General features: G+C 43.3%; 1 protein-coding gene across 2 annotated transcripts; it reads left to right on the forward strand.

Moving 5' to 3' along the window:
• The first annotated feature begins 2,152 nt into the window (after positions 1-2,152).
• Positions 2,153-16,603, forward strand: TNFSF10 (TNF superfamily member 10). 2 transcript variants are annotated; one of them, XM_041002815.1, is made up of 5 exons: positions 2,153-2,402; positions 7,857-7,994; positions 10,243-10,285; positions 12,729-12,836; positions 14,823-16,603. In XM_041002815.1, exons 1-5 carry the CDS (start codon positions 2,241-2,243, stop codon positions 15,272-15,274), a joined length of 903 nt encoding a protein of 300 aa, XP_040858749.1. In that variant the 5' UTR covers positions 2,153-2,240; the 3' UTR covers positions 15,275-16,603. The 2 variants fall into 2 exon arrangements, with proteins under 2 accessions (XP_040858749.1, XP_040858748.1); XM_041002814.1 differs by having other exon boundaries at positions 2,164-2,402; positions 12,708-12,836.
• The last annotated feature ends 1,066 nt before the right edge of the window (positions 16,604-17,669 follow it).

Below are 17,669 nucleotides of genomic sequence, written 5' to 3' on the forward strand. Positions count from 1 at the left end.
TCCTGAGTTTCTGACTAAAAATGTGAGGAGTAAAAACCTCAATATCCATACTTTGTCAACCTGATTCCCAAGTGCAGCCCAGATTGGGAATCACTGGAGTAGTGTGATTCTGTGTACATTGATTGCTTTAAATGATCTCTAATATACTGTTACAGCAGTAGGTGGTCTCTGTCATGCTAGTTAAGTCAAAATAGAGTGAACGTCCTTCCTTCCTCCTTCCTTCCTTCCTTCTTCCTTCCTTCCTTCCTTCCTCCTTCCTTCCTTCCTCCTTCCTTCCTTCCTTCCTTCCTTCCTTCCTTCCTTCCTTCCTTCTTCCTTCCTTCCTCCTTCCTTTCTTCCTTCCTCCTTCCTTCCTTCCTCCTTCCTTCCTTCCTTCCTGCTTCCTTCCTTCCTTCCTGCTTCCTTCCTTCCTTCCTCCTTCCTTCCTTCCTTCCTCCTTCCTTCCTTCCTTCCTCCTTCCTTCCTTCCTTCCTTCCTTCCTTCTTCCTTCCTTCTTCCTTCCTTCCCTCCTCCTTCCCTTCCTTCCTTCCCTTCCTTCCTTCCTCCTTCCTTCCTTCCTTCCTTCCTTCCTTCCTTCCTTCCTTCCTTCCTTCCTTCCTCCTTCCTTCCTTCCTTCCTCCTTCCGTCCTTCCTTCCTTCCTCCTTCCTTCCTTCCTCCTTCCTTTCTTCCTTCCTTCCTCTTTCCTTCTTCCTTCCTTCCCTCCTCCTTCCCTTCCTTCCCTTCCTTCCTTCCTTTCTTCCTGCTTCCTTCCTTCCTTCTTCCTTCCTTCCTTCCTTCCTGCTTCCTTCCTTCCTTCCTCCTTCCTTCCTCCTTCCTTCCTTCCTCCTTCCTTCCTTCCTTCCTCCTTCCTTCCTCCTTCCTTCCTTCCTTCTTTCCTTCCTCCTTCCTTGCTTCCTTCCTTCCTGTTTCCTTCTTCCTTCCTTCCCTCCTCCTTCCCTTCCTTCCCTTCCTTCCTTCCTTCCTGCTTCCTTCCTTCCTTCCTTTCCTCCTTCCTTCCTTTCCTTCCTCCTTCCTTCCTTCCTCCTTCCTTCCTTCCTTCCTCCTTCCTTCCTTCCTTCCTTCCTTCCTTCCTTCCTCCTTCCTTCCTTCCTCCTTCCTTCTTCCTTCCTTCCTTCCTTCCTTCCTTCCTTCCTTCCTTCCTTCCTTCCCTCCTTCCTTCTTCTTTCCTTCTTTCCTTCCCTCCCTCCTTCCTTCCTTCCTTCCTTCCTTCCTTCCTTCCTTCCTTCCTTCCTCCTTATTTCCTTCCAGGCACAAGAGAACAGGTGCACTTTCTGATACCACTGCCCTGTTCTTCCAGTTGCAAAACTAATTTTGCGGGCCCGACACGATAGTGTAGTGATTAAGGTCCTTGCCGGGATCCCGTATGGGCACCGGTTCTAATCCCTGCAGCTCCATTTCCCATCCAGCTCCCTGTTTGTGGCCTGGGAAAGCTGCCAAGGATGATCCAAAAAGCCTTGAGACCCTGCACCCGCATGGGAGACCTGGAGGAAGCTCCTGGCTCCTAGCTTCAGATTGGCACAGCACCAGCCATTGTGTTCACTTGGGGAATGAATCATCGGATGGAGGATCCTCTCTGCCTCTCCTCCTCTCTGTGCATCTGACTTTCCAATAAAAATAAATAAATCTTTTTTTAAAAAGTAGTTTTGGCATAGTGCAAAATGAATCATGGACAATGTGTTAACAAATCAGCCTTTTCTGGCTTCAGAAAAGCAGTGGAAAACAGTTCCCATACCCGGGCCCCTGAGTTTTGGTGGTGGCCCACAGCTCCAGCCCATGTCACTGGCAAGGTATAGAGCTGCAACACGGAGAGCCTTGTGCCACTCCTGGGTAGACACTGTAGCATGCTTTTCCCAGCACACTCACCTCCAAAGACCAGAGAGGCCTCAAGCTGTGGTTGGACTTGGCAGTGTCCGTGTGGCAGTCTGCAGCCTGACAGGCACATAGTGGTGCCTAGGGATTGGCATACAGGGAGAGCTCTGAAGGTCCTTTGTGCTGGGATGGGAACTGTCTGACTTTAGCACTTTCTGTCTGGGTTTTTTTTTTTCAGCACGTGGTTAATTTCTAGATCCTAGCCATTGCTATAAAAGAGTTTCTGTGGCTTTTCCTCTTACTCTCGAGTTGGCTCTTAGAGGCAGCTGCTGTCAGAAGCATTTCCTGGTTGATAGCAAACGAAAGTGAGACTCCACCTCCCTTCCCTAAGCGTTTCGCCTGCCTCTCAGTAAGCAGCTGCCTGGCTGACATGGGGCACTGCAACGACCCAGTCAGGAGCATGTCCTCCATGCCAGCCCTGGGGGGCCCCAGTGCCGGGCAGACCTGTGTGCTCATCCTGATCTTCACGGTGCTGCTGCAGTCCCTCTGTGTGGCCGTGACGTACCTGTACTTCTCCAATGAACTGAAGCAGGTTAGTACAGTGCACCCCATCCTACAGCCTGGTAGCAACTGCAGGCTAACTCCCTCTCCTTGCTCTCTCATGTTGGTTGCTCCTTGAAAACTTTGCTATGTGAGAAAATGCTCCCTTCCTCAGTCAGTAGAGTGCAATGGCAAATGTCTGTGGTTCCTGAGAGCTTTATCAGAGTCTAGGTTCAGAGGACTGCAGGAAGCAGTTGCACTGTCAGGACGATTATCACAGTAGCAGCAGACAGGACTCAGGGGCTCAGAGGGTGCAGGGCAGGAGGGTAGAGTCCTTCATTCAGCCTCCTTGGAGCTCCAAATTGGGTAGTGGGGAGCACTGTGGGTTCGCAATTCTGCTTGTAGGTGTCTAAAAAAAACATATATTTGACAACGCTGGCTACTGCTACCACTCAAGAATGATTTGTAGTTCTTGGCTCGTGGATTCTAGAGTGAGGATGCCTTGCGTCAGGGCAAGGGCTGTGACTGGTTTTGCTGCCAATTACAATCCTGGGATCCAGTGGGAGTGCTCATGGAACCTTTGTTAAATGAAGAACAGCCTTCACAAACATAATAGGAGTCACTGATATGCAAGCAGAAGGAGTAGAGTTCGCATGTGGGCTAAGGAAGTCTTCTTGTGTTCCAAGTGAGCTAATGCAAGTGGCCTCTCAGACAGGTGTGGCAGAAAAGTCAGACCTGTTGGCTACTTGCACAGGCAGAACTGCTCTGCATGCACTATTTACTTTTCTTTGGACTTCAGAGCTGTTGACCAGGATCGAGCCTTTCCTCTCACCCCTTTCTTTTATATGTTTGTGCCCTCACGGAGAGGAGTTTTTAGGTAAAATAGTATGTGGGTAAACTAAATTCAGAAGCAAGCTGGAAAGCCAGGCTTCTGCCCCCTACAAGCCTGAGCATGCAAAGGCATAGATGAGATTTCTGAGATATTTATTGGCGCTACCTCAGGGCCACTTCTGTGTTGACAGTAAGAACACAGAGACCTGCTGTTCTACCTCGTACTTGCACAAACCTGTTTCTTGGGTTAAGCCTGTAACAAAGAAATGAACTGATTCAGCATTTGACCGTTTCTGGGAAAATAACTGGAAATCGAACTGCCACACCATGTCTGTGAACATTCTAGGCACAAACACGAACAGATCAAACTTTATTGACTATAAAACTAGAAGTGGGAATGCAAAAGTTGTGAAAATAAGCCAACTCAGGTTTTTTTTTTTTATTGTATGTTTTGACCAATAATGTGTAGTAGAGACTTAATGAGCTGGGAGGATCTTTGGACAGCCATACAAAATCACAATCCCCTTTTTATGAACAAGGACACGCTGCCCTCCCAGACAGCTGTATTGTCTGGACTCAGTCAAGACTTTGGAGACAGAGTGTGGGCTATATTCAGGCACCCACAGCATGTTTTTCCTCTCCGGCAGTGTCCAAATGGTCAGCATAACTCACTAGCTGATTCTTCATTGAGCTGACTCAGGCAATTGCCTATTTTTTAAAAAATAAGATTTAAAGGGTTTTTTTTTTAAATACAAATGGAATTTTAAATTTCCCTAGCTCACACATATTTTTCTTGATTACGTATAAACATAAAAAAGCATCATAGAAATGAACATTATCTTTTAATTAATTAATTAATTAATTTTATCTTTTAATTTTTAAATTTGTCCTTGAAATGGAGAGAGGAAGAGAGAGACAGAGAGAAAGGAGAACTAAGCTACAGCCACTGGTTCACTTTTCAAATACCCTCAACAGCCAGGGGTGGGCCAGGTTGAAGCCAGAAGCTGGAAGGTCCATCTGAGCCTTCCACATGGTGGCAGGACTCCATGCACGTAGGACCTCATCTGCTGCCTTCCAAGATGCCCACTGGTAAGGAGCTGGAATCAAGCGTGAGGCCAGTCTCAAACCAAGTCACTCTGACGTGGAGTGTGGGTATCCCACGTGGAGCATTATTGTGGAGCATACTTGCCGCTGTATTATCTTTAACTTCCACTCTGTAATGCCCCTTTGTACACATGCATAGGAATTCAACGAGAATACTAGCAAGGGAGATCAATGAATAGATATTGACAGTTATTATCTGCCAGAAACTTCTGCATTTCCCTGCTTCAGACTCATGACAGCCCTAGACAATTACCATATCTGTGAAGGCGCCAGGAGTGATCTCAATGGACACTCAATTCTTGGAATCAAGGGCTTCCTGGGGTTGCAGGCCTAGCGGAAAAGAAATCTCCACAACTCGAGATATATATGCAAATAGCACACACACACTGCCCTGTCCCTCACCCAGTTGTGGTTAGCCTGCAGGAAATTCATGACTAATGCGAGGAAACTGTGATGGGCATCAAGGAAGAGAGTTTCATATCACATAAGGAATCATTCACATTCCTCGAAGAACCACAACCCCAATGCAGCCAGTCATCACAACTGACCAAGACCTGCGGAAGCAGCTGCCATGTTAGGGCCAGCCCTGGGTCTCTGGATTTCTATTGTTGATAAATCAATACTTATGCATAAAAATGTCTGAAAAGACAAAAGCAAGGCATTTGATCACTGTGATCCCTAGATGATAGAATTAGAACTGTCTTTTTTTCCTTCCATTTTCCTATATATTAGTGTTTATTGTGAATATCACAAAACATGCCATCGCCATGACTTTCATGCACACAATTTTATAGTTCTTTAAAATATATATATTTATTTGAAAGGCATAGCTACAGATGATGTTTCATTCTCCAAATGATTGCAAGAGCTGGGCTGGGAGCCTGACATGGTAGCCTAGTGGCTAAAGTCCTTGCATTGCATTCAACAAGATCCCATATGGGCTCCAGTTCATGCCCCAGTGCTCCATGCCCCTTGCAGCTCCATGCCTATGGCCAGGGAAAACAATGGAGGTCAACCCAAAGCCTTGGGACCCTGAACCTGACCCAGAAGAATCTCCTGGCTTTACATCAGCTCATCTCTGGCTGTTGCAGCCACTTGAGAAGTGAGCCAGTGGACAGAAGATCTTTCTCTCTCTCTCTCCTTCACTCTGCAAATCTGCCTTTCCAATAAAAATAAATGAATCTTTAAAAAGAGAGAGCATGCGAGTTTGGGTTAGACTAGGCCAAAGCCAGAGATCTGGAATTCCATCAGTGTTTCCTAGCTGGGAGGCAGGGGTCCAAGCCTTTGGGCCATTGGCTGTTTTTCCAGGTGTATTATCAGGGAGCTAGATTGGAGGTGGAACAACCAGGAATTGAACTGACACTGCTTGTGGAGTGCTGGCTCACAGTCAGGAGCTTAGCCACTGTACCATAAAGCTGTCCCCTTTAAAACATAAATCTTAACAACCATTGTACTCACAATCTGATCTTGACCTTATAAAAAAGAGAAGTCATCCAAAGCTTAACTAGGAGGAAGGATTTGTTTGGTTTCATTTTGCCTTTTTACTCGGTTAGATTCCCTCCATGTTTAGCAAAGCGTTCTTTCACTTTTCTGTGTTGTCCAGGCTGCCTGTATACCTGGAATGTATGCAATCTTCATTAACTTTGAGAAATAATGGTGCCACCCTACCTTGCTAACCATCCATCTATACATACTCAGGGCCTTACTTAATTTTCTCAATTCCCCACCCACGTTTGGCAAGTGTTTCGGGAAAGTCCCAGGGACGTTCTGTGGAGACTAGGTAGCAATGGGTGCGGTCTTGATCAGGCCTTAGAATGCTAAATCCACTCTGGTATTTCTCTCCAACTGCTCTGCAGCCCACATGGTGCTTCCAGCAAACCACTGTCCCACAGCTGTCTACTCTGCCACTTCCTGAGCTCTTGGCACGCTCACAGTGTTCTGAAGAGACAGCATCTAGCTGGTAAATGAGACGTGAACTGGGTCCTGTACACTACTGTGGCCCAAGCAGTTACAGAGGCTGAGAGCCTGCTTGCTTGGTTTGACTTAACTAAACCACTTGTGCCAGCAACACTAGCGCAAGGTTCAAGGAAAGCTGGCTCTTCCTGCAAACACCCTTGGGACTTTGGAACTGCTTCATACACTGCCTCCTTTGTTGACTGATTAAGGTCCTTCATTCAATACGTTTTTCAGCCCCCAAGTTGGAGGCACAACTAGATGTACACAGCAGAGAGCTCTCTGTATACATGTGCTCTCTTGGTCAAGGAAGAGTAGTCTGGCTCCATTGCTGCTCATACCTTGGATGGCCTCAGCCTTTACTCTTGGCTGCACCTAGTAGGAGAGGTTCTTTTCTTATAGTTGAAAACAGAAAAACAGAAAATAAAGAAACAGCTTGTTTAAAAGAAAAATGAATGTTCCATACCAGAGAGTGTGGAAGGAATTTGTTAACTCAGGTTTGCAACTTTCTACTTTGGTCACCTGGATCACAAAATCAAAGAGTTACAAGTCTGGGGGCAGAAGCATGTGATGTGGGCTGGTACCTTTCCTACAAATTGACTGTTTTCATTTAAAATGAACTTTTTAGGAAAGAGCAGATATCATGAAATCTTATCCATCTCCATGCCTTGCAATACCCTAAGTTCAAAGAAGACAAAATGACATTGTCCTGTTTGTTTCCTCAGATAAGTTAACTCAGCAGATTTTCACAAGGAACATGATATCTCTTAAATCCTGGTGGTTACAAATATCAAACTAAATGTGAAAGAAGGAAAAAAATTCTGGTGTCATGTAATCTTAGTTTGGTTTAATCAACTGTCAGCTTGACAACAGTATTCTGGGTAGATTGGAGGGTGTGTGTGTGTGTGTGTGTGTGTGTGTGTGTGTCTGTGTGTGTATAGCAACCAAGGACTCACTCTGACAGGTAATGGCTTTGTTGACAATGTTCTGGCTCTTGTAAATGTTTATTTTTTTCTTCCCCTTTCTTTGTATTGTTATGCCTGTCTCTTGCTATAAATATTTATTCATAATCAGAAGGAGGAAGCAAACTTTTAAATGTGTTTAAAATCTACACAGACAAGTCCTTGGCTAGCAGCACATTTAATGAGGCACTGAACAGTTGCTAGGGATACCACGATCTAGATGCTGCCATGCTAAAAGGAAGAAATCACCTATTCAAGCCAGTCAAAGAAGCAGAATATTACCCATACCCGGTTATGGGACTTGGCTAATTTTTATTTAGGTTCCAGACTTTTAAGTTGAGTCTACTGCTCTCCTTATGGGTTTCTAGGTTGAAAGTGAGATGGAGGCACCTCGGATGTCATTACATCAGACTGGCAGAGGGGCAAGGAACTTGTCATGGGACATGTTACTATTTAGTGAGGGAGCAGAGAAGGACTCATAACCCAGAAGGCTTGAGTCACACCATATCCACACACATATTCAAAACGCACTGGTCAAGCCTGGCAGCCAAAAACACTCCTGAATCTCTCCTCGGCTTCTGCTGTTTTTACTTCTAGGTGAACGAAACCAAACAGCATTTGTGCATAATAATGTGCTATTTTCTGTCTCAACCCAGATGCAGGACAAGTACTCCCAAAGTGGCATTGCTTGTTTCTTAAAGGAAGATGACAGCTCTTGGGACTCCATTGATGAGGAGAACATCAACAGCCCCTGCTGGCAGGTCAAGTGGCAACTGCGTCAGTTCGTTAGAAAGGTGAGTAACCTCATCAGGAACCTTCGAGGGTTGGAGGAGAAGGACTAACGGGGACCGCCATGTCTAGATTCATATTGCAGATGAGGAAACTGAGGCCCTGTGTTTGACTTCTCCCAAATTCGCAGAACTAGGAAAAGGTGGCACCAGACAGCCCAGGCTGACTCTGGTCCAGAGTTTGCTCCTCTGTACAGACTTTTACCCTGGTCTCACCAACTGGGCCAGAGACAAGGCAGTGTGCTTAAGGTTCCACAGTCAGAAAAGCAGTGTATGCAATGTCTGTCTTCATTCAAAAGAGGCCAAATAATGTTTTGTATTCTTCCCGCACTGTTTCTATTCCAAAATGTGTTTATTTTTATATGATGAAGAAAGAGGAAAGAAAGAGATACTTGGAGAAAAGACAGCATCTTACATAACTGTCAATAAATGACAAAGTACAAACATCGATCCCCTGATGGAAGCTGCTTAAACATGGTTCCTAACAGAAACATTAGATTAGCTGGCAATTGATTTTACTTTCAGCACAGTGACAGACCTGTATCCTTTTTGTAAGATTGTGTTTAATACTATTAGCCTTCTGCATTCCTGAAAAGATCAAGGAAGATACACACTCTGGTAGCCATGAAACACCAAACATACCACTATTGTTTTAAGAGCCTGGAGGTGAATTGTTTAAGAGATATTTGTAATTCCATTATTTTTGGTGCCCAGAATCTGGGTAGAAATCTGGAGACTTTGAAGGGGCTGGATGCTGGGGTCATGCGTGGAGAGAAGGGAATGTGGGGAAGGCTTGGGCCCATCACCTTCCTGTTCATCTTCCTCAGTGTACACAGAAGCAGGGAGAGGGCAGCAAAGGCGGGCCAGAAGGAAAAAGACATTTCTACTTGTTTCAGACACATTCATTGAACAGGCCATTTCCAATAAACATCCTATGCAAGTAGATGAGGAAATTGCAGTTTAGTTCAGTTAGAGCTGGTGTTTGCAACTGACATATTTGAATCTAGGCCATCTGACCTTGCTAATAACCACTAGTTCTGGCCCCACACTGAGGAAATGACTTTTTTCCTTCCTTGTGGCTTCTCCTTCCTGTCCCACAATGACAGAACAGAGAATAAGAAAGATAGACAAATGAGAGAGAGAAAAACCCTGGGTAACATAAGAGAGAGCAAACAAAAAAGAAATATATGTGATAGACACAGACAAGGAGAAACACACACACACACACATACGCACACACGCACAGAAAGAAACAGAGAGGCAAAGTTACAGAGGCTCTGGGGCCTGGCACAATGGCTCAGTGGGCTAACGCTCCCCCTGCAAGCACCAGTATCCCATATGGGTGCCAGTTCATGTCCCAGCTGTCCCACTTCCCATCCATGCTCCCTGTTTGTGGCCTGGGAAAGCAGAGAGGATGGCCCAAAGTCTTGGGACCCTGCACCTGCGTGGGAGACTCAGAAGAACCTCCTGCCTACTAGATTTGGATCAGCTCAGCTCTGACCATTGAGGCCATTTGGGGAGTAACCCAATAGATGGAAGATCTTTCTGCTTCCTGCTCGCTATAAATATGGCTTTCCAATAAAAATAAATAAATAGTTATTAGAATAATAATAATCATCATAATAGCAGCTCTGGTTTTGCCTTTTTGCGAACCAGTTGTTAGCAGTGGTTAGTACAGGGAAGGAGTTTTATGAGCTGCTCAGCAAAGCTAGGGGAACTTGGAAGGACCGTAACGTTGAGCGTGTCTCAGCCACATTCCACGATGTGACAGCATGACATGGTATTGCCAGGATAGGTCTACCTTCATTTAGTAGAGGAAGAATTATAGCATTCACCTGGGGATGTGGGTCTGTCTGGTTTTTTCGAGCCCACTTTCCTCCACACACACACCTGCCCACAGCAGGTGATATGCCATAGCCGCCTTACCCGTCAGCCACATAGACACTCTGGGAGCACTGGGCCAACTTGGCTGGGAAGATGGCCCCACCTTCCTGCTGCTTAAGGTGTGGCCTTTCAAGGACTTGATCAGGAAACACAACTTTCCCAGGCAGAGGACCATCCACTGGTCATCAGGTGGGGATCTTATCTCAATATCCCCGCCAGCTCCTATCCCACTCTGCTGGAACAACGTAAAGCTTTCTGGATCGATAGGTTACATAGAAATGTCTCATTGGATATCAGCAAAAAGACTCATAGGCATTCTTAGTTTCGATTCTTACAGAAATTAACAAGCTTTATTCAATACTATTTGCAGATGATTTTGAGAACCTATGAGGAAACTGTTGATCCGGTGGAAGGTAGTATGCTTTGTTATTGTTATTTACATTTTTTAATGTCAACCTCATAGCAAGGTGAATGGGGCTCTTCATTCTCCTTTGCCCTGCTGCCATCCACACACCCCAAGCTGACCTGCTGCTCTGTGTTACTCGCTACTGTCAAGTTTCTTTCTTCTCTGCTGTGGCAGCCGGGAAGCTCAGAACCAGATTTATGTCCCATTGTGTGTGGCCACGACTTTATTTCAACTTCAACTTCATCTTCTTTTTCCCATGGGAATTTTTCTCTCACTACAGTTTCTTCCTTTCTTTATCTTGATCCGATAATGTGCTATAAAGAAGGCATTTTACACTCTCTCAGCAGCATAACAGGAAACAAAGGATTCCAAGACTCCGAAAGTTGGCTTCAGACTATCTCCAGGCTCTAGGCCTCTTATGAAAGAGTCTCTTCTTATTCCACCATTCCCATAGTCCCCTACCTGCCCCCACCATCTTCCGTCTGTCTATCATCCACACTCCTCACCCTGTGGTCCCTACCCATGGCTGCCTTTCTTTCGTCTGTCTATCACACACAATCCTCACGCATGGCTACCTTCCTGTCATAAGTCATCTTCTCATGGCCTACATCCAATATTGGCACTGTTGGCTAGGTTAGTTTCCTCCGTCTGGGTTCTTTCATTCTCATTCTCTCCTTCCCCTTCATAACTCATCAACTAGTTTTCCCAGAGGCCCTTCCTTGCTATTCTGCTCTCTGCCATTTCCATCACATGTACTTTGCATGCATGTTTTAAATACCCATTCATCCTGGACAGTAACAATGAATACCAAATAGATGCAACAGAGTCTCGTTGACCATTCATTCTTCTTCAATTTCATCACCTGCTCTCAATTCTCTCTGCTACCCGTCTAAAGTGAGGCCTCCTGTTCTCAGTTCTAATCAATTGTAATAGTCTGGAAACTTGTCTGCCAGCCTCCAACCTTCTCACCTTCTATCAGATCTTACTTGGCCACAGGTTGGCTTAAAGCACAACACATGCTTTTCATTTCCTTGAACAAAAACTCTCAAGGGGAGGGTCTCCCCATGTCAGGTGGAGTTTCAATTTTAGCCTAACATATAGATCTTCTAGAGTCAAAACCAGAAACCTAATTTCTCAGAGCCTCTGTCTTAGGAATACTTTGTATATCCTGCTTGGGAATTCTGTGCTAGCACTTTGAGGATGCTTTTCTCTCTTCCCTATAGGCTCCTAGCCTTCCAGTCTTACCTTGTTTGGACATTTATCTTTGGACATCAGTTTGTGTGTCTGTGTGTGTGTGTGTGTGTGTGTGTGTGTGTGTGTGTGTGGTGTTGTTGTTGTTGCTATTGTGGTGGTGGTGGTGGTAGCTCTTTTTCCTTATCCCTAGAAGTGTGCCTAGAGCCGGGGCAATGGGACTTTGGTTGCTTGGAGCAAGTGAGTGGAAGGATCTCAGTACCGTCTCCTTTTTAAACTCTCCTGCCCTCAGCTCTCCCAAACTAGGAACATTTCCCCTCTATGAGCACCTGTGACTCCTTATTTCTAACTGATACATTTGTGCCTTCTAGTTCATATTTTCCATAAAAGATGGTCAGTTCCTTGAGGACTTAGTTAATTGAATCAGTGGTTAAACTTCGTGTCCCTATAGGCATGGTGTAGTACCATTGTCTGGCAATATTTATTTGATTAAAGAATTCAATTTACTTTAATAACCAATAAAAGCACACTGGGGAAATTCAAGCTGAATTTTTAAGGGAGTCATCTGTTGAGTTTTTGTTGTTGTTGTGTTTATGAATATAAATATTTGAAATTTTAAAATACCTTGGATGGTGGTCTATAAACGTTTTACTTACATGATCTAATTAATTAGCAATTTATGTGTTCCTGTAAGGAGTAGTATAATCAGCATGGTAATGTCTATTCTCTTTTGTTGGGGTTGAGAGGGATAGTTGCAGGCTGGCTGTTGAAACCAGTTTGTAGCATCAATGGACAATCACTGCCATTGCTGTGCCTGTCGGGTCAGTAGTTGTTATCAAAGTGAAAAAGATAACTGAAATAGCAAACATTGGTACTGCTCTGGTTGTTTCTATACATAACTCAAAGTCAGAATTTACCCATGCCTGGTTTCTGATGCACTGTAATCCACACAGCAAGATCATTCCATAGTTACTGGATTTTTTGTCTTTTTATTTTCAAGGCATCATGATCTTTATTTTGTTGTATTCTATTTGGACCTTATCTCTGAGATGCTGATCAATTTTGATCCACCTTACTGCTTCTTCTTCTCATTTGAAATATTTTTCAGAACAAACCCAAATTGAAGCAGACCATTAAATGTAGGGTGCTCGCAGTGCCTAAAGGACAATGGCTGTGACTAGTAACGTGTTTGAGAACTGGATTGGTGAACTGATGATGTTTCATCACTTCTGTTTCAGCAAAGCCACAAACTATGTCAGAAAAGGATCAAGCTGTCCCTTCCCTAGTAAGGGCAAGTGGCACTCAGAGAGTAGCAGCACATATAACTGGGACCAGCCGGAGAGGCCGGATCACAGTCCCCACTCCAGGTAAGAGAAGCAGCACCTGGCAGAAGGGCAATGGGAGAATTGCTTCAAATGATTTCTCTTTTTAACATTTACTTGCAAAGTTCCTCCGCCTACAAAGTTACATGCAAAACGCTTAGTAACAATCAAATCTTTGACTGACTACTTTCAAAAGTTAGCTTACAGACAAATAGCCCAATTACTGCCATGGCAAACTATGAAGTGAGAAAGTTTTATCTTTGAAGTTCCCCAGCTACCATTTTTGCTTCCTGCTCTCTTGTAGTGATTTCTTGTATAACTTTGCACTTCCCCTCTCTTTTCACCTGTCATCCTTCACTCTGAACACTTTCAATCATGTACTTCTGCACGATCAATTCCCAGGAACACGTAGCTGCATTTATATTAGTTGAGCCGTGGGGAAGCGCCAGTGTTTGACCACTCTTCACTTAGGGAAATGTCAGTTTGCTATAGCTTAAATATGATCAGTTTAATTCTTGCCTGTGGAAAAGCTTTCAATATAGTGCTGTGACACTGTGCGTGGGTCTTACATTACAAATACTTGTGATGGAATTCCAGTTCCTCCTCACCAGTAGAAAATTGCCCTCCTTAAAATTTGTTCCCAAATTCACATAATATGCAATCAGCCATGCTAAAGAGCCCAACTGGTGCAACGATTGCATTCACAGTGTACGAATACCAAGACTGTCTCCATCCAGAAGGTTTTTGACACATACTCTTTCAGTTAATAAAGAAACAAAGTTACTGGATGAAACTTATTATTTCCTCACGTTTGACTGTGTTCTCATTTTGCTGCTTTAAGAGCTGCATGGCCCTGAATACATTCTCTTCCTGTTTGTTCTTTAAGGTCACTCTTCGGATGCCTTCTTCCATCCCTTTACACTTCCGGTCTTGCATTCCCATCAAATCTATGTTTGTTTCAAGTAAATCATTTATGCGGGTGAAGCTTATATTTCTTTATGTTCGAAGTACAGTTAATCCATAAGTCATAAAATAGTGAAGATTAACTAACACGTGCAAATGTCTAGTCCATTGGAAGTCTTCAATATTTGCCTTTATTAAAATGAAGTTTTGTCCCAAATTAGAGAAGCTCTGGACATCAGCTTAATACGTGAAAAGGTTGTTTTGGTGCTTTTGTTTTTGTCTGTGTTTTCCTTTTTTTTTTTTTCTGAGCAGTTTCCTTCCTGGTATTTCTGCATTCCCATTTTAAAAATGATTAACATGCTTTGTTTACAAGTGAGGTCATTAGTATGTTATCCTTTCACTTTGCTATTTATTAACAAATCTGATAGAGTTTTAAGCACTTAAAAAGCTCAGTTTTATACCAATCATGAAGATAAACCCCAAGTTTTAAAGAAACAACACATTTATTAAATTTTTTGCGGAGTGCTTTCATTCAAAAAGCTCAGAGTTAACAATTTGGGGATCTGTGGAGCTTTAAAGTTTGACTCCCTTGCCAAACTTGGTGCCTCCTATTTTGGACTTGAGATGCCCTCTGCTTGGATGGCACCTTGGCCCTGTAGAGCTGAAGAAGTTCAAGGAAGAACTAAAACAGTCTCATATGAAGAAGTTCTAAGCTCTAGGCTTTAAGAAATAGATGACATTTCTTTCAGTTTCTTTCTAAATCGTGATTTTGAGTTTGCTCACGTAAAAGAAAAGAAGGAATTCAGATGCTTACTTCCATCCAAAAGTAAAAATTGCCATTTAAATAACCTGTCCCCTGTGCCATGCCACTCACAGCTGAGTGTGACAGGTGTGTCCTAAGTAGCAGGTAAGATATACAAGGCTCCCTGTGAAGTCACAGAAATGTAGTGCTGGTCTCTCGATGACAAGAAGTTTTAACCCATGTGAGACTGAATAAATAAGAAGTGTGATAATATATCTAAAAATCTCTAAAGTCTCAATAAAAGTATGGACTGGCCACAGCTGCTGGAACACTCCGTGTGTTGGCATAACTTGCTTCTATTAACATTCTCTCTAATCTTCGTTCAGGCTCCAAGGACGGAATGACTTTGGGCCAGAAAATAAACTCCTGGGAGACATCAAGAAGAGGACATTCATTTCTGCACAATTTTCACATGAGGAATGGAGAGCTGGTTATCCATCAATCGGGATTTTATTACATCTATTCCCAGACATATTTTCGATTTCAGGAACTTGAAAAAATTTCAGGAACAGTTTCAAAAGAAGAGATCAAAACCAAAAACAAACAAATGGTACAATACATTTACAAATGGACAAACTACCCTGACCCTATCCTGCTGATGAAAAGTGCTAGAAATAGTTGCTGGTCTAAAGATTCAGAATATGGACTCTATTCCATCTATCAAGGAGGAATATTTGAGCTTAAGGAAAATGATAGAATTTTTGTCTCTGTGACACATGAGCATCTGATTGACATGAACCAAGAATCCAGTTTTTTCGGGGCCTTTTTGATTGGCTAGATGGTTTGCAAAGAAAAAAAAATCCACCTTCTCCTATGTTTCTTCAGGATGATACACTATGAAAATATTTGCAACCAAGGTGACATCGAATGGCCACCAAAGTAGAGCGAGCCTCAGTCTCTGCAACACATGCAGTTGAGTATCTCTGAAAAGACTCCTTATTCTAAACTCCTCCCAAGACTCTATCTAATGCCATTTTACTAGCAGAACTTTAGAGGAGTTTTAGCTTCCAAACACCTATGCAACAATGGAAGGGTGTGCCGTCGTTATCTTCTCGTTGAGAAGGATGCAGAGGACAAGAGGAGCAACTCATTCCTTCCGCAGGAAACAGCATGGTAGCTGCCAGCTTGTGTTAACATTCCCAAGTGGAATCACAAAGTAATTGCAATCACAAACGCAACGAGGCAGCTGATGGAAACAAGTTCCATTCAAAGTACAATAATTTTATACAAAAAAATGTTTAAAATTTAAAAAAAAAAATTCATCGGTGAGCAGGAACTGGTTCTGAATGACGTTTTGTGCGTTTTCACTGCTGAAAAGCAGGCTGGGCCAATGCACTGATAAAGGACCCTGTAGCAAGTGGTACGTTGCTCACAAACAAGGCAGTGTGGTCCCATGTGAGCAGGAGAGGAAATGGGAAAGCAGAGATTGCAAACACAAGCAAATGGGCAGAAAGAGACCCAAATAAAGTCCTTCACTGCCCGTAGCCCCTTCCAAGCGATACAGGTTCACACCTGCCTAGTCCTGCATCACTGATTTTGACCCTGGATGAAGAACCTTGATCACTGCTATCTCCCAAAATCATAACACAACATATTCTACCACTTAATCTAACTACTTGGGAGGAAAATGACTCAGAGCATGTGTCTAATCCCTAATTACTCTTTTTTATTTTTTATTTTTGCAGTGAGCAACGCAAGATTTATATAAGCCAGAAACCGGCTGCCACAGCAGTCAGGAGGACTCCAAAACAGGCAGGCCCCTCTAATTGCTATTTCTAAATAACTTTCTAAATAGCATAAGTTACACTTTTTCATGATACGTCCAAGCATTCACTTAAATGGAATATGATTAGCTAGGTCTTCAAAAGTGCTCACTAGAATTTAAATGTACAACACGCTAAACACAGCTGACACTCTGAACACCCTTACTTTAATGTTTCCATGGCTCCAATCAAATGATTTCATCCTAACAAATCTAAGTATTTGTGACACTCTTTTTGAAATCTTCTCACTAGAATCTAAGCATTGTGATGAGAGGGAATGTTTAGTCTTGCTTCCAGCTGTTCCCCATTACCCAAAACGTAGTACCCACACACAAAACACATTTGAGAAAAAAAAAGGGTGTCTGAATGAGTATGCAACCACACAGACAATACAGAGAAGGACCATTCTATTACCCCCTATACCAAAGGGAGATTGGAAAACAATAGAATATTTTCAATAGACAAGATCTAAGCAATAGAAATATTCTGGTAGGGGATAGAATTTTACTGAAGATTTAAAACGCAGAGGAAAAAAAATTAAAAGTTTTGATAACATTGGACTTGGAGAATAAAATTAATTTTTGCTTTACATTTTTTAAAAACGTTTTTAAAGATTTTTTTTTTGAAAGTCAGGTATACAGAGAGGAGGAGAGATAGAGAGGAAGATTTTCCATCTGCTGATTCACTCCCCAAGTAGCTGCAACAGCTGAAGCTGAGCCAAACCAAAGCCAGGAGTTTCTTCCAGGTCTCCCACGTGGGTGTAGGGTTCAAAGGCTTTTTGCCATCCTTGATTGCTTTCCAGGCCACAAGCACAGAGCTGGATGGGAAGTGGGGCTGCTGGGATGAGAACCAGCACTCATATGGGATCCTGGAGCATGCAAGGTGAGGTCTTTAGCCACTAGGCTACCGCGCCTGACTCTGCTTTATATTTTTATACTGAAAGTGTACAGTACATTTTTCAATAAAATGAAATAATGCTGAAGTATGTTGGTTTTGGTTTTTCGTGTGCTCACATTTATTTTATGATGCCAAGATTATGATAAACCTCTGTGTGGTGTTATCTTTCATCTGACACATCTTAAAAATGAAATGAAATGCTCACTTTTTACTTAGTGTGCTTAATGGAGCACCCACATAGTTCGTGGCTGCTCCTTTCATGACAGTGCATTGTTGAAGTCCTGTTCCCCGAGGACTTCGGAACAGAAGTTTATGTGGAAACATGGTTGTGGCAAATGTAGTTAGGATGAAATCAAAGTGGAATAGGTAGGCCCTTACTACAACATGTTTGCTGTCCTTGTAAGAGGGAAATTTAGAGGTAGAGATACGCAGGAAGGAACCAAGTAGCCCCAGTCCCGGAAATCAGCGTGCTGCAGCCCCTAGTGAGGCTCCGCCCAGACTCCTTGGCCAGTA

Source organism: Ochotona curzoniae, unplaced genomic scaffold, assembly GCF_017591425.1.
Source record: "Ochotona curzoniae isolate NIBS_2020 unplaced genomic scaffold, NIBS_Ocur_1.0 scaffold_2587, whole genome shotgun sequence".
In the NCBI taxonomy this organism is placed as follows: domain Eukaryota; kingdom Metazoa; phylum Chordata; class Mammalia; order Lagomorpha; family Ochotonidae; genus Ochotona; species Ochotona curzoniae.